Source organism: Urocitellus parryii, chromosome 3 (genome assembly GCF_045843805.1).
Source record: "Urocitellus parryii isolate mUroPar1 chromosome 3, mUroPar1.hap1, whole genome shotgun sequence".
NCBI classification, from domain to species: domain Eukaryota; kingdom Metazoa; phylum Chordata; class Mammalia; order Rodentia; family Sciuridae; genus Urocitellus; species Urocitellus parryii.
The window spans coordinates 198425141-198441212 of record NC_135533.1 but is presented as its reverse complement, the minus strand read 5'-3'; the positions used below and the strand labels follow the sequence as shown (position 1 = coordinate 198441212).

General features: G+C 41.0%; 2 protein-coding genes across 3 annotated transcripts in view; one reads left to right on the top strand and one right to left on the bottom strand.

Annotated features, from left to right (window-relative positions):
• Window positions 1–433: 433 nt before the first annotated feature.
• On the bottom strand, window positions 434–4272 carry Ss18l2 (SS18 like 2). Its single transcript, XM_026408080.2, has 3 exons — window positions 4110–4272; window positions 3776–3852; window positions 434–1388 (listed from the first exon to the last, which is right to left on the bottom strand). The coding sequence occupies exons 1-3, from the start codon at window positions 4176–4178 to the stop codon at window positions 1301–1303; spliced, it is 234 nt and encodes a 77-aa protein (XP_026263865.1). The 5' UTR covers window positions 4179–4272; the 3' UTR covers window positions 434–1300.
• A 5601-nt stretch (window positions 4273–9873) lies between these two features.
• The window catches only part of Sec22c (SEC22 homolog C, vesicle trafficking protein), a 40730-nt gene continuing 34531 nt past the window's right edge, over window positions 9874–16072 (top strand). For both annotated transcript variants that reach the window (XM_077796282.1, XM_026408084.2), the window contains exon 1: window positions 9874–10398. The gene's annotated coding sequence lies outside the window, so the exon portion shown is untranslated. The remainder of the gene's footprint in view (window positions 10399–16072) is intronic.

The window sequence follows — 16072 nt, the reverse complement described above, 5'->3', positions numbered from 1 at the left end:
CATTTAAAATTTAAATAGGGAAAAAGTTTTTTAAAAACAGAATTCAATAATTTAATAAAGGCAGAAGAAATGACAAAATTATAAAATCACCACTATGCAATCTTTAATGAATTACAAGATCCAAGCTGGGAAGATCATAATTTAAGCCAAAGGCTGTTGGGAACTTGAAAATAAATCAGGTCAAGTACTTATTATTTCCTATGATTTTTTTCTTGCCCCAAATATCAGAACCTGAGTCTGAATAAGCCTCTAGACCAACTTACAGGAAAAGTGTGTGACAGAGGCATATATTTAATGATACTACCAGGATACAACCGGATGAATCTAAAACATGAGAAATTCTAGGCAAATCACCAACATTTTTTAAGAAGTGGCAAAGAAAAAAAGAGGAAGAACTATTAAGTATTTTTTAAAAGTATTTATTTAGTTGTAGATGAACATACAGTATCTTTATTTATTTATTTTTATGTGGTGCTGAGGATTGAACCCAGTGCCTCACACATTCGAGGCAAGTACTTTACCACTGAGCTACAGTCCCAGCCCCACTATTAAGTATTTTTAAAGTGACATCAACAAAGTGCAAAGTGTGAATCTAACTGGATCCCAATTCAGACAAATGAATGTGAAGACATTTTGAGATAAAGAAAATTACACATCTTTTATTATCAGATGATACTAGATAATACTAAAGAATCACTATTAATTTTGTTGGCAACACATAACAGTAGTAATATAACAGTAGTATTGTTACATACCTTATGGTTATTAAATCCTTACAATTTTTGAGGGAACCAAATACAACACTCTACATGGAAATATCTATACCTTCATATCATTCTTTTGTGGAAAAGCAAGCTTTATTTCAAAGTAACCCAAAAAGAGAAGAGGGGTCAGGGGGAACACATTTACAAACTGGATGGGAGCACACAGATACTGTATCCATTTGGCAAAGGCTCAGTCAGAAGTCTCAGCAATTCCTGCTGATCCTCCAACACCTACTCAGTTTCCTCTTCAGGCTGAAACTAAAGAGTAGTCTTGAAGATGCCCATGATGTCTTTGTTATCCAAACACACTCCCATTTCAGGAAAGAGGACACCTGGGGTCTACCTTCTGGGAGATCTGATTAATTATTAAAAATAAATATTTACATTGAGAATATAGTTAAACTAGTAGCTTCCTTCACATTTTCACATTTTAAAAAGAATCAGAGGTTTCATGTTTTAAGCAGTGAGTTGGTAAAGATCCTGTCTCCATTTTATAGGAGATGGATTACATTCAATTACTCCTTACAACTGAAAGATCATTCCATTGCTTTTGAAGTACTGGATGGGCTGGCATCTGCGATGGTAGCTAAATAAATGAGATTTCTATGTAACACATGCTGGTACCTAAGAGGGAAAAATAAGCAAAAATTAGAGGCTTATTTTTACTGACCATGAGCAAAAAACTGGAAGAGAATCTACCTACTCTAGTAAGAATGGCTTATCCACTGATTGGATGATTCAGTAGTATCAACCTTCTTGCATAACATATTCAAGGAAAACATTACCACTTCTATACCTCTTCTACCTCTGTAGACCTAACCACCATAATTTCTTGCTTAGACTCTAGGAATACTCTCCTAGATCTACCTTTGTGGCCCCATTTTATTCTTCAGCAGTCTGAGTGATCATTGTACAATTTAAGTCAAGATCATGTCATAAGGATTTAAAATCCCTCCCTTCTCATTCAGAGTAAAGCTGAATCCTTCTTATGCTCTAAAAGGCCCTATGTGATAAGGGCCTTCAGTAACTTCTCTGATCCCATCTATGGCTTTTCCTTTGTGGCCTTCTTGTGACATGAAGGTATTCAGAGAACTCATACCAGGGAACTTTTCTACTTGGTGCTCTCTCTGCCTTATTTACACACACAGGTATGTGAGGGAACACATAAAAGAGTACAGCTCTCCCCACATTCCCTATTTTATTCATTTATTTTGCAAGCTGGGGATCAAACCCAGAGCCTTATTCATGCTAGGCAAGTGTACTACCACCGAGTTACATCTCTAGTCTTCTGCATTATTACCATTCAAAGCACTTAATATTATGTGCCTAATTATTTGTTGTCTCCCTGTAGATTCTAGAGTCTACAATGTCACCTCCATGAGAGAAGATTGGTATCTTTTTTTGCTAATAATTCCCCACTACCTCAAGCACTGCCCTCTACAGTACTGTTGAGCAAATTTCAAGAATGGATAAGATACCTCCAAAATTAATGTGTTTACTACAACAATTTTTTTTAATAAAAAAAATTTAGTTTTTTTTAAATATTTATTTTTCGATTGTAGTTGGACACAATACCTTTATTTTATTTATTTATTTTTATTTGGTGCTGAGGATTGAACCCAGGGCCTCGCACATGCTAGGCAAGCGCTCTACCACTGAGCCACAATCCCAGCCCTTTTTTAGTTGATAGATTTTTATTTTGTTTATTTATACGCAGTGCTGAGAACTGAACCCAGTGCCTCATGCATGCCAGGCAGGTGCACCACTGCTGAGCCACAGCCCTAGCACAACAATTTCCAAATCAGTGAGTCAAACTCCCCATGCAGGAAAACAAATCAGATCAGGGGTCAGGAAGCATGATCTTGTGAGAAAAAGCTCACTAGAAGATTTTGATAAGTTTCCCACCCCTGCATTAATAATTCACAATATAAAAAAAAAGTGTTGCAACCACTTTTCATATAGAAAAATGAGAGGGTTTACTATAGCCTGCCAAAAAGAAAAGTGCCAAATGTCAGAGTCAAACATAAAGATTTACCCTTAATAGATTTCTCTACTATTCTATTGAGGTATTCAGTGAGGAATGTAGGTGACTTTTTTGTTGTTGTTATTGTTATCAGGAATTGAACCCAGTTGTGCTTAACCACTGAGTCACATCCCTAGCCCTTTTTATTTTTTTATATTGAGACAGAGTCTTACAAGTTGCTTTGGGTCTTGCTAAGTTGCTGATGTTGGCCTTGAACTTGAGATCGTCCTCCCGTTGCTGGGATTATAGGTGTGTGACACCACACACAGCTTGTAGGCAATTTTTTTATTGGGTAAGGAAAGCATGGCACCCTTAAACATTTCTTCATAACAATAAAATATCTTCTATAAGAAATGGGGCATAATTCCTGGACTAGATTTGGAAAAGCAACTCAGACTCTACTTTGTCTCATTTTGGTATTTGGCTAGAGATCACATTAAATTACTACTACCTTTGGTTTGGAAATCCTTTCTTGGTCTTCGACTATGTCACTCACAGATTAACTACAAATCAGAAATGGGAGGGAGTGGGCTGAAGATGTGGCTCAGTGGCGGAGTGCCTGCCTAGAATGCATAGCATGCACAGGACCCTGGGTTCTGAGTTTGATACCTAGCACCATAAAGAGAGAGAGAGAGGGAAAGAAATGAAAGGGAGTTTTAGCAGCCAAATTGTCTGACTTTCTTACTTCACGAGGAGATGAAGCAATATGACCTATGATGATAAAGGGGCCATCCTCATCCAGGGAAGATGGCTTTGCAATGAGAATAATCAAGTTTTGAAGAGAGAGACACATTTAACTCCAGGTTCTACAATGTACTCGCTGTATACTCTTGGGCAAAGAAGTAACCTCTGTACCTCCATTTCCTCAACTGTAAAATTTGGTTTTTCTGCGATCCATCACCCCAAACTCCTAGTTGAGGACAGCTGCTGCATCATCATACTGGCTTCCCCTCCACTCAAAGTTCAGGGGCGGGAAGGCGATACTTACTGGACACACTCATTCGCTCGACCCTTGTTCTGATACTCCACGATACAGCGGATCAGTTGGTCATTCTCCTCCAGGAGCTGAAAGATCAGGGGAAAAGTCAGAGCAGTGTGACGTCAGGACGGCGGCGAAGCGTGCGCCGCCCCCCACCCTCCAAGCCAGGATGTCTTGCTGCGGTGCCTTAAACAACTTAGTTCCCACCCTACTCCACACCCCCCGCAGGTCAGCTCGCTAGGTGGACTACAGGTCTCAACCAGGGTCGGTTGACTCCAGAAAGTTCTCCTCACCACCCAGTCCCTCTGGATCTCCACTCCTCTCAGCCCATGTAGACATTCACCTGCTGGATAGTCTCTTGATTGACTTCCGCCTTGCCCCTCATCCAGTCAGGTACAAAGGCCACCGACATCGCTGAGGGCCCGGGTCGGCACCCCACCTCGGAAAAAGACGCGCACCCTGCGGCCAGATAGACTCTATCTCCGCGCGGAAGTGCCCAGGGCGGGCGGAGCTACCCTTTCTCCCTTGACTGGGTCCTCCAGCCTGTGAGGCGGGACTACGAGGGACGCCACTTGTGATTGGACGCAGGGCCCACGACGGGCGGGGCTATGATATTGACGTTGATTGGGCCCTCCTGCCTGGGGCGGAAGAGACGTCACTTGTGATTGGACGCGCAAGACCTCCTCTACGGTCCCCGCCCCTAGGGTCCTGGAGCGGTTTGCGCTTGCTGGGTCCGTGGTCGTGACCTTCCTTATCTTCAGCTACTTGAGTTTTGAGCTGTGTGTGTAGTCTGCATGGGTCGATTTCTCTGGTTCACCCAAGATTCGTGGCTTAAACCCATATAAAAGGCTCCAAGTAGCCAATATGGCCCTTTCGATATTGCCTTGGTGCCTCTGGAGCATGAACCATGGGTATAGCAGAGCCAGGAAGATACTGGTGTTGCTTTTACTTTTTGCTGAGGAGAAACTCTCGCATATAACTATATTTCCCCCTGTCACTAGTAATGCTTATTATATTTACAACCCTAAAAAGCACCAGTATTTTCTCCATTTTACAGATTAGAAAACAGGTTAAGTAACTTGCTCAAAGTTCTTAGCTACTAATGGCCAAATCTGTGTCTGAACACAGGCAATCTGGCTTTAGAACTCCCGTTTTTAACTACTACCCCGTACAGCATACTGTATGTGAGGGTGTTTTGCTGCAAGATTCAACGAGGAACCTGGGCCTACCCTCCTGGGCCATGTAGCTGCTTTAAGTGAACACTAAAACTTTGAACTGATTGTATCTAGCCCATCCTTGGTGGACATGCTAACAAAGTTGGTTTTCCCTGAAGCACACAGAGGGCCATGGGCACTGCATTTAGGAGGGAGATCTTAGGAGCTTATACTCCTCCAAGGGGGAACTTTCTAGAGCTCCATTTCTATGAGTGGCTTTGCTGGGCTCTCCCTGCAGAATCCTTGCATTCGACTTGTTTTAAGAGTCAGCTTTCATCTCATTTCGCAGTGAGGTAAATTCACTGCGAAAGTAGGATAATATACTTGAGCTGGGGCAAAGTTAAGGGCTTCCTGGTTCCCAAGCCTGTACTATTACCCCTTCATCAGGATTTCACCTAAGGAAATTTCCCCAAAGATTGTACAGAACAGAGGGGAAAGGGAAAGGCCCATTAGAGCAGGATGCACACCTTGCATAGTCCTGCTCAGCCTGATTCCTATTTAGACAAGTGAGGAATGATAATAACATGAGGTGGTGTTAATATGGGACAGGTGCAGGGAACCAACCTGATCCAACATACAGGGAACACCCTCCAGGAGAACTCATGTCTTACATTGTGGAAATTATGCAGGTGGCAGGTGTCTAGCATCTGGACTCTTTTAGGAGTAATTGGAGCCTGAAGAGTGATGAAGTCAGAGATGTATCTCGGAATTTTCCTGGCTATAATAGGGTAAAAGATCAGGAAGCAGATGAGAAACAAAAGGAGCAGTGAGAAGTGATGTGCAGGCCAGTGATTGAATGGGAAGGGAAATTAAGGATAGCTCCATGAGTTTTGGCTTTGGCAACTAAAAGACTAGTGATACCATTAGTGGAGGAGAAGGTGGACTGGAAATGAGGGTGATACATTCAGTACAGTAGAAATATATTGTTTGGAGTGATGTCATACAGAGATGTGAAGTTCATAGTTAGCTATTTGGGTCTGGAACTCAGGGACAAGGGCTGCGTGGAGATATAGCTTTGAGAAATATCAACTGTGGGGATTGATTGGAACCATGTAGTGGATGGATAAGACTGACCAAAGAGAGTGTGTTGGTTTCCCTCATGGCAAAGGAAAAGAAACTGCAATAGAAACTGAGTGGAGAAAGAGATTAAAACCAGAGGAGTGTAGGGTCATAGAATTTAAGGATAAAAGAGCAACTGAGAAGGAGAGAGAGATTATCAATGATAAATGTTGAAAAGTTAAGCAAGATTAAGACTAGATCCTTGATGTCCTTGATGAGGGCAATGTAAGTAAAGAGGTAAGGCAGAAATCAAAACTGAAGGGGACTGAGAAATGATGGGAAAGATAAAGCAATGGAATGTTCAAACACAGACCACTTTTTCTAAGAGATTTGGCTATTAAGGGATCAAGGAAAGAAGATGGTAGCTGGAGGGAAGCAGAGTCCTTGGGAGCTGACAGATATCACGTTGATGTTTGCTCTTTCTTCAGTGTAGGAGGCACCTAGGAGAACAAAGAGGGGGTGAGGAATGGGAGATCTGGGGGCATACAAGAGATTTGGAATTTGGTGTTGGGGAGAACTAAGAAAGAGCAGACCTGTCAAGCCTAGAACTGCCGGATGGCTCTGAGGATCTAGTTAAGGTTGGCAGTCTATTTAACACTGTGATTTCTGTGGTTGTAAGATATTGTCCAACAGCATTGACAGCAAGGAGAAGGCTCAGAGAAGATAGAAGGTTGTCTGGAAAGGTGCAGCATCACCAGGCAGGTGGAGCACTGCCAGGAAGGTGTGACTGTGTAAGGGATGTAAGTATATTGAGAAGAATGTTATGGAATGATGGACCCTGGACTCTTAGCTGATGGGGAAGGAAGTGAAAACTAAAAGGAGTTGATAAATAGAACAAAGTAGAGAGACAACTGGACTGGAAGTTTCCACAGACCAGAAAACAGTAGGAGGAATTCAGAGATTAGCTATAGGACAGGTCAGAGATCAGTGTCTGAAGTTATACATAATTAGGGATGGAGTTTTTTTTTTTTTTTTTTTAATAGTACTGGAGAGTGAACCCAGGGATTTGCACATGCTAGGCAAACTCTCTACCAGTGAGCTGTGTCCCAACCCTTTTTTTTTTAAATTTATTTTTTAGGTGTAGATGGACACAACACAATACCTTTATTTTTATGTGGTGCTGAGGATTGAACCTGGGCCTCACCCGTGCTAGACACGCACTCTACTGCTAAGCCACAATCCCAGCCCTTCCCTTTTTATTTTGAGACAGGGTCTTGTTAAGTTGCTTCAAACTTGTGATCCTCCTGCCTCAGCTTCCCTTAGCCAGGATTACAGGTGTGCACCACTTGCCCCACAAGATGGAGTACCTCTGTGGTGATACAGAGGTCCTCGGAATAGAGGGCTGAAGAGGCTTTGGAAGGGAAAGCCTATGGAGATGACAATGGCCTGGAGCCAAAGTGACCAATTACTCGAGATAAGGGCTAGAACCAGAGCTACTACATTTTACTGCTCTTGTCCAAATCGCTGGTGTCTGGGCCACACCAGCTGCACCAGTCAAAAGTATAAGGCCCTATTCTAGATGTGGGTCCACTCACATCAAGGTTCTAAGAGCCCAAAGCTCCACATTTGAAAGCTTCAGAATTTTGTAGGTCTAGCACCTGTTTTTCTCTCCTTATCTAGCTCTGGCATGTTCAATTTAGTCTCCTCCCCAACTCTGAATCACCTTTTTTTTTTTTTTCTCCTTTGTGCCTATTATAACTTAGTCCCATTATCACATGGTCCAGTTCTGACTCATTGTGGGAGGGGACTACACAGGAGGCAGTGATATCTAGAGCCCATCTTGGACTCTTAACACAAGTCTCTTCTGTTTTTATTTTGTAATTTGTCTCTCTGTAAGCTCTGTTTCCATTTCCACCCATGTGATAATGACTTTCAGAAGTCTATATTCAGCTCAGACCTCTACACTGAACCTGTCTGTCCAACTGCTATGTTGACACCTCTACTGGGGGTTCTCCAGGGGAACAGAATTAGTGGGCTATATATAGCTATAGGACAGGGATTTATTAGGCAAATTGTCACACATAATTATGGAGGTGGAGAAATCCCATCTATAAGATGTAGAACCAAGGAAGCCAGTAGTGTGGTTCAGTCAAGTCCATTTTTGACTTGGACTTGGCCTTGAGTCAGGGAGACTGTTATTGTGTAATTCCTGGTCTGAGGCTGAAGTCCTGAAAAATTGAGGAGTCACTAGTGAAACTACCAGAGTTAAAAGGCTGGAAAACGTGGAATTTTGATGCCAAAGGCAGGAGAAAAAATGATGTCTCAGTTCTGGAGGAGAGAGAGTGAATTTCTCTTTCCTTTGTCTTTTTGTTTTATCCAGCCTCTCAGCTGATTAGATGGTGCCCATCCACACTGAGTGAGGGCAGATCTTCCTCACTCTTTCCAGTAATTAAAATGTCAGTCTATACTGGAAACACTTTATAGACATATATACATAAATAAAGTTTTACCACCTTTATTTGGGTATGTCTTAATTCAGTCAAGGTGACATTCAAAACCAGCATCACAATATTCTACAAAGACGTCTCAAAGGTACCTGAAATTCAGCTTGTCTAAGACAGAGATTGTAATCAGTGTTCTTTTCCAAACCAGACTTCCTTCCAGCATTCTCCATATCTGTGAATGTCTCCACTATTCATCCCTCCCTCCAAGGCTGAACAGTGGCATCATTCTTGAATCCACCTTATCCATCCTTCACATCCAGTTGGTCACCAAGGCATGATGATTATGTTCTTCATTTCCCTGCAGTCTGCTCTGTTCTCTTCTCATCCCATTTCACACTCCAACTCCATCCTTTCTTGCCCAGATGACTGAGGTTAGTTCCACCATAGCTTCATTGGGCCGTCTCTATTTTAATCTTAACTTTAGCAACCAAAAGTGATTTTTTACGAAATGCAAATGTGGTTTTCTGCTAATCTAAACTTTCCACTGTGGCCTGTGAAAAGGGCCCCATGGTTCAGCTCCTTCTATTCTCTCTAATGGCTCTCATTCCTCTCCTTTACTCTCTACACTTTGGATGTCTTGTCTTTTCTTTTTTTTTGGGGGGGGGAGGGAAAAGGGATGTTAAATATACATAATATACATTTTGCTATTCAGTAAAGTTCTATGTATGGCATTTAACATTTTCCTTGTTGTGCAACCATCACCACTATCCATTTTCAGAGCTTTTTCATCTTTCCCAAATAAAATTCTGTACCGTAAACACTAAATCCCGGGCTGGGGATGTGGCTCAAGCGGTAGCGCGCCATGCCTGGCATGCGTGCGGCCCGGGTTCGATCCTCAGCACCACGTACCAACAAAGATGTTGTGTCCGCCGAGAACTAAAAAATAAATATTAAAAATTCTCTCTGTCTCTCTCTCTTCTCTCACTCTCTCTTTAAAAGAAAAAGAAAGAAACTTGAGAAAAATATATCACTTTCTTTAAAAAAAAAATAAACACTAAATCCCCATTCTCCCCTCTCCAGGTTTCTTTCTATCTCTCTAATTTGAGGAGCTTTCTTGCCTTCTACATAGATTTCTTTATACATGCTGATCTCTCATTCTGAAACACACTTCCTCTCTGCCTAGTGACTACTATTTCAGCTCTCCTTTGCCTACTTATTGCTTGCTACTCGGGAATCCTCTGAGTCAAGTTTAGAAGTGCCTGCAAATCCCCCACCCCACCCCAAATCCTGCTCCTGTCAGCTGAGTAGTTTGTATTTATGCAGGTTTTAATTGTTTTGTGCTCTCACGTATCTAGTCATCCATGGGTGTCTCCGCCCCCATCTGGGGTGTGCCGCTCAGGGGTCGGACTTTGGCACCTCCTCCAGGCTGGCAGTGGGCCGTGTTCTTCGGTTTGCCTATCTGCGGCCTCCCGCCCAGCCGCGCAGACCGCAAAACCCAAGCCCGGGAGAGTCGCTCAGTCAGGCAGAGCCTTCCAGCCTCCAGACGTCGGTCTTGTCCGCTACCCGGCAGAATTCGAGCTTAGACCACGAAGCCTCCTCGCACCTCCAGAGGCGAGATTTGGACCTCAAACCCGCGAGGGTGAGAGTCAGGAGATGGGAAGAGAGTTGGGAAACGCGCGCTCCAGTCACGCCCCCTCAGCATTTGGGTCTCAGCCCTTTAAGAACGCTTCAATTCCGGACTCTGCAGGGACTGGGCTGTGAAGGCGCGCCAGGATTGGTCTGTTTGGGTGCGGGTGTCGCCTAGCAGTAGCGAATGGGAACTCGTGGATGGCGCGTGCGCACCATTGCCTACCTGCGCCCGGGCCACCGGTGTCCTGCTCCGGGTCCTCCCGATGGGCTAAGGTTGCCGAGGAGGCGGCGGGCGGCGCGGCCAAACTGGTGGGCGCCGACTTCTGAAGGCCGCCGTCGGGGCGAGGTGAGGGCCGCCGGCGGAGGCGGGCGCGAGGTCCGTTAGCCGAAAACAGGCGGGGTCGGGTGTGGCGCAGGGCGGGCCTGGAGGTGGAGGCGGCCCGGGCTCGCCCCGCCCTCTCCCTGGCTAGATCCTTAGGGCTTCGTGGGGCCCTTGGGGTTTCCCGAGTCCTTGGTCCCCTTTCTCCCGCCAGCGGATCTCTGGACCCCTGGACAAATCCTGGCGCTCGCCTGAGAGTGTCTTCGACTGACAGATGCGCGCCCAGCCCTGCCCTCAGTGGGAGGAGTATCCTAGGAGAGGGAGGAGACGATTGTTTCCTTAAGTATCCACAAAGCTTATTGGCTACTCGAATAGCAGACTTCCCCTTAGCGTGTCTTTAGAGTTGCACGACCAAATGCTGAATACCCTGGACCAGCTTTTCGGAACATCAGGTGTAGGATGTTTCATTTCAGGTTTTGTGTCCATTACTTAGACCTCCAGAGCCAGAAAATTAGAGCGTTCCAGAGAAGCATTAGGTTTGGAGAAATCAAAGCCACGAAAGAATGTTCCCGATGGTGAAACTAATGGGTGAAATTTGTGACATTATGGGGGGGGGGAATCACAATTCAGAACCAATGGATAGGGTAAATCTTAATTTTTTTTTATTGGTGCGTTATAGTTGTGCATACTGATGGGATCTGTTACATATTCTTACATGCACACAATAGAATCTTAAGTTTTGCAAAGAACTGATTCTGTTAAAGAAAATTTTAGTAAAATAAAATGGAAATAGTTGGAAGTGATTTAACATCGCTAAATAAAAATAAACTGGCAGTAGTTTCCTCAGGAAAATATTTGTAAACAATATTGTTAAACATCTAATTTAATTGTATTTACGACTTAGAGGACAACTTGAGGTCCCATTGTTTTTTAGTCCTAGAAGGAATTTAGAGATCAGCTGTATCCCAAAGATGACTAATGGTCAGAAGAATATTGACTAAGGGAATCTAGTGGGTAAGGGCAGTTCTTAACAAGTGTAACCTTAGTCTCCTTTTCTACCAACAAGTATCGATGATTATTGTTGTTGATGTGTGTGTGTTGTGTGTGTGTGTGTGTGTTTTGATGCTCTAGGAGAAAGAATTATTTAGAGAAATGGAGTAGCTGAAATGGAGTAGCTAAATTGGATTTAGAGAGGCAGGATGTGATGGAAAGATCATATGAGGCAAGTTTGAGTTTGAATCCTAGTTCTACCTCTTAAGCCTGAGAGCTGAGTTTTCCCACATATCCAGTGTAGTTTATGTCTGTATCATAGATAGTTATGAGCAGTTAATAATATTATCAATATAAAAAAGTTCCTAGCACAGTGCCTGGCATATGCACTTGTACCTCAGTATCCTCAGAGGATTGTGCTCAATACCCTTATATAAAATGGCATATACAGTGTGTATAATTTATACACATTGTCCTGTATACTTCAAAATCATCTCTAGATTTCTTATATAAAATAGTAAAACACTATGTTATATAGTACCATTTAGGGAATAATGACAGGAAGAAAAGTCTGTAAATGTTTAGTATACATGCAGTTTTTCATAATATTTTGCATCTGAGATTGGTTGATCTGCTGAATTGATACCCATAGATACAGAAGGGTGACTATAATATTAATTCCTATCAAGTTCACTTTCATACTCTTCTAAGTTCTTAATAAGTATCATAATTGACCTCTATTTTCCTCTCCATCCCATCTCCAAGTTACCCAGAGGATCTACAAATTAGGTGACCAGTATCCCAGTCCTGTGGCTATAGGATAATCCATTTGGGGGGTGACACAATTCAAGTTTTGTCTTCTATATGATATATTTGAAGAGTGGGAGATACACCTTATGGTAAATAATTGTAACAAATTTGTGTGCCAAATTAAACTTATTTTTCTAGTTTAAATTTCTATTTTGCAGTGCCCAGTCATCTCTCACAGGCCCTCTCCCCGTATGTGGTAGGGATTTAGCGGTAGGATTTTAGGGCAAAAAAAGGAGTGGGAATAACAGGAACAAGAGTGGCATAAAGTTCTTACTGGTAAAATAGGGATAATCTATGAATAGATGATTGGAAGTGGTAGAGAAAATGCTAGAGGCAGATTAAAATACAAAACTTAGTAATATGGAAAAACACATATGGATGCTGTGTATTTGATTACTACTTCACATTTTTACCTAAACAGAATTCCATCTGTATAAACCTTTCTTGTTTTCTAAGTAGAAGATTTATTGTGGAAAAGTGTTCAAAATATAGTTCAGAATTATGGCAAGGGATGTGCACACCTACATTTCTTGTATCAGTGAACAAAAACTAGACAGCCTTCTCATTCACTCATTTGCTTAGTTGTTTTGTCCTTACAGAATTTATACTATTCTTTCTATAATTGTGACCTGATTTTCCAGATTCATACCATTACTTTCCTGTTTTAAATTCAGTATTAATTATCTTCAAGCAGCTTTATTTTATAATATCAAGTACTGATATTATATTATCTTCCAGTTTGAAAATGTCCTGTAGTCTTAGAGCTGTTCATTATAAAGCACTCCCTTCAATATCCATTCACAATCAGAACTACAGTGAATTAGTGGTTAAGACAATTGTGATATTGGTGGAAATATTTAAAAATGATATATAAACAAAAATGAAGTATGAGCATTATTTGAGTGGCACATGAAGGACCTTAAGTTAATTCTGTTTTTCAACTTTTATTTATTTATTAGCTTATTTATTTTTTGTGTTGCTGGGGATCAAATGCAGGGCCTCATGCATGTCAGGCAAGAGCTCTACCACCGAGCCACATCCCCAGTCCTCAACTTTTATTTTAAAATAATTATAATCATAGGACGTTACAAAGATAGTGCAGAGAGGTCCCCCAGACCCTTCACCTAGTTTCCCACATTGGGTACATTTTACATAACTATAGTACACCATCAACTCCAAGAAATTGACTTCAGTATAAAGTATATATATCATACTATGCCATCTTATTATGTATTAATGTCTGTAATCACCACCACAATCCAGATACCAAATTATTCTGTCACCACAAAGATTATCCTTTTGCCATCCCATCATAGTCATGCTCATTTCCATCCTCCTCACCATCCTGTTCTCCATCCATGATTCTGTTATTTTTAGAAAGTTACATAAAAGGATTCATGTACTATGTCACCTTTGATGTTGACCTTTTTCAATCAGCACAATGCTCTTGAGATCCATCCTAGTTGTATCAATAATTAATTCTCTTTTATTGCTGCATAGCATTTTTCATGGTATGAATGTACTATGATTTAACTATTCACAATTTGTAGGGCATTTTGTTCACTTCCAGTTTTTGATTGCTACAAATAAAGCTGTAATGAGCAGTTATGCTCAGGTTTTTGTGTAGGGGACATAAGTTTTTATTTCTCTGGGATAAATGCCAGAGTGGAATTGTAGTGACATCCCTTATTTTATTCCTGACATTGGTAATTTGGTTTTTCTTATTTTCTGGTTGTCAGTTTTGGTAGAGGTTTGTTAATTTTATTGATCTTTCCAAAGGGTCAGCTTTTTGTATCATGGATTTTCTCTGTTTTTTTTTTTTTTTGTTGTTGTTGTTGTTTGTTTTCATTTCCATCTCTATTGTTTCCTTCCTTCTTCCTGCTTTGGATTTGTTTTCTAATTTCTTGACATGTGAGCCTAACCTATTGTTTTGAGACTTTTTTTTTCTGTTATAAGCATTTAGTACTGTAGATTCTTCTCTCAGTACTGCTTTAGCTGTGAACCACAAAATTTGATATATTTCCATTATTATCCAGCTTTATAAAAGTGGGGAGTACTGGGAATTGAACCCAGGGACACTGTTATGGTTTGGATATTAGGTGTCCCCTTATCTCATGTGTGAGACAAGGCAAGAACATCAGAGGTGAAATAATTGAATTATGAGAGTCTTGACCCAATCAGTGAACTAATCCCCTGATTGAGATTAACTGAGTAGTATTTATAGGCTGGTAGGATATGACTGGAGGAGATGTGCTTTGGCAGCATGCATTTGGGGTATATAATTTGTATCTGGTGAGTGGAGTCTCTCTCTGCTTCTTGGCCATGTCCTGGGTCATTTCCCTTCACCACACTGTACCGCCATGTTGTTCTGCCTCACCTTGAGCCCCGAGGAATGGGGCTGGCTCTCTGTGGACTAAGACCTCTGAAACTGTGAGCCCCCAAATAAACTTTTCCTTCTTAAATTGTTCTTTTCAGGTCTTTTAGTCATAGCAGTGAAAAAGCTGACTAAAATAGACACTCAACCACTGAGTTATATCTGTAGACCTTTTTATTTTTTATTTTGAAACATGGTGTCACTAAATCAAAGCTGGTCTGGAGTTCACAAAGCTCCTGCCTCAGGCTCTTGAGTAGTGGTTATTACAAGAGTGTGCCACCATACCTACCATCATTGTATTTTTACAAATTTCATTGAGACTTTCTTTTTGGTCCCTATATTATATGTGTGTTTAGTTTTCAGGCATTTGGAGATTTTCATTCCCTTTTCATTGTTAATTTCTTGGAAAACACTGTGGTCATAGAACACACTCCATATGAATTCTTTGAAATTTATTAAGGTTTATTTTAAATCCCAGGATAAGGTCTCTATGGGTGCTTACAGGTAATTCTGCTGTTGTTGGAGGGAATATTTTATCAATGTTGATTATATGCTTTGGTTGATAATGTTGTTGAGTTCTGTATCTTTCGGTTTAATTTTATTTTGGGGGAAAAGGTGTTGAAGTCTCTAACTATAACTCTGGATTTGTCTAATTTTCATTTTACTTTATCAGTTTTTACTTCACCTATATGCATCTCTGTTGTTTGGTGCATACGTGGTTGGTTAGGACTATTATGTCTTTTTCATGGATTTATTCTTTTATTATTATGTAATATTACTGTCTTTCCCTGGAAATTATCTTTGCTCTGAAGTCAGCTTTATCTGATAGTAATATAACTCTTACATTATTATTGATATTACTGTTGTTGTTGTTATTATGATTTATTATTATTATACTGGGGAGTGAACTCAGGGGTACTTTACCACTGAGCTACATCCTAGCCCTTTTTTATTTTGAGATAGTTTTGCCAAGTTGCCCAGGCAGGCCTTGAACTTGTGATTCTCCTGACTTAGGCTTCCAAGTCACTGGGATTACAGGTGGGCACCATTGCATCAGGATCTTACTTTATTCTTAAAAACGTATTTATTTGTGGTGCTAGGGATTAGCCCAGAGCCTTGGGAATGCCAGGCATGCTCTCTACTACTGAGCTATATCCACACCCCTTGCTTTATTTTGATTAATGTTGCATGCTATATTTTTCTATCTATTTACTTTCAACCTGCCTATGTATTAATATTTGAAGTTAATTTCATACAGATATTATAAAATTGGGTGATATATTTTATCTACTCTGCAGTCTCTCTTTAAATGTGTATTTAGGTAATGTATATTCAGTGTAATCAGAAATGTATCAGAGTCTGCCCTTTATTTTTGTTTTCTGATCTGGTTTTTGTTGTTTATTGTTTCTCTATCTAGCCTTCCTATGGATAATTCAAATATATTATAGACTATAACTTTTAAATATTTATAGAGTTTTATTTGTTTATCTGTCTATGTATTTATTTTGGTACCAGAGATTAAACCCA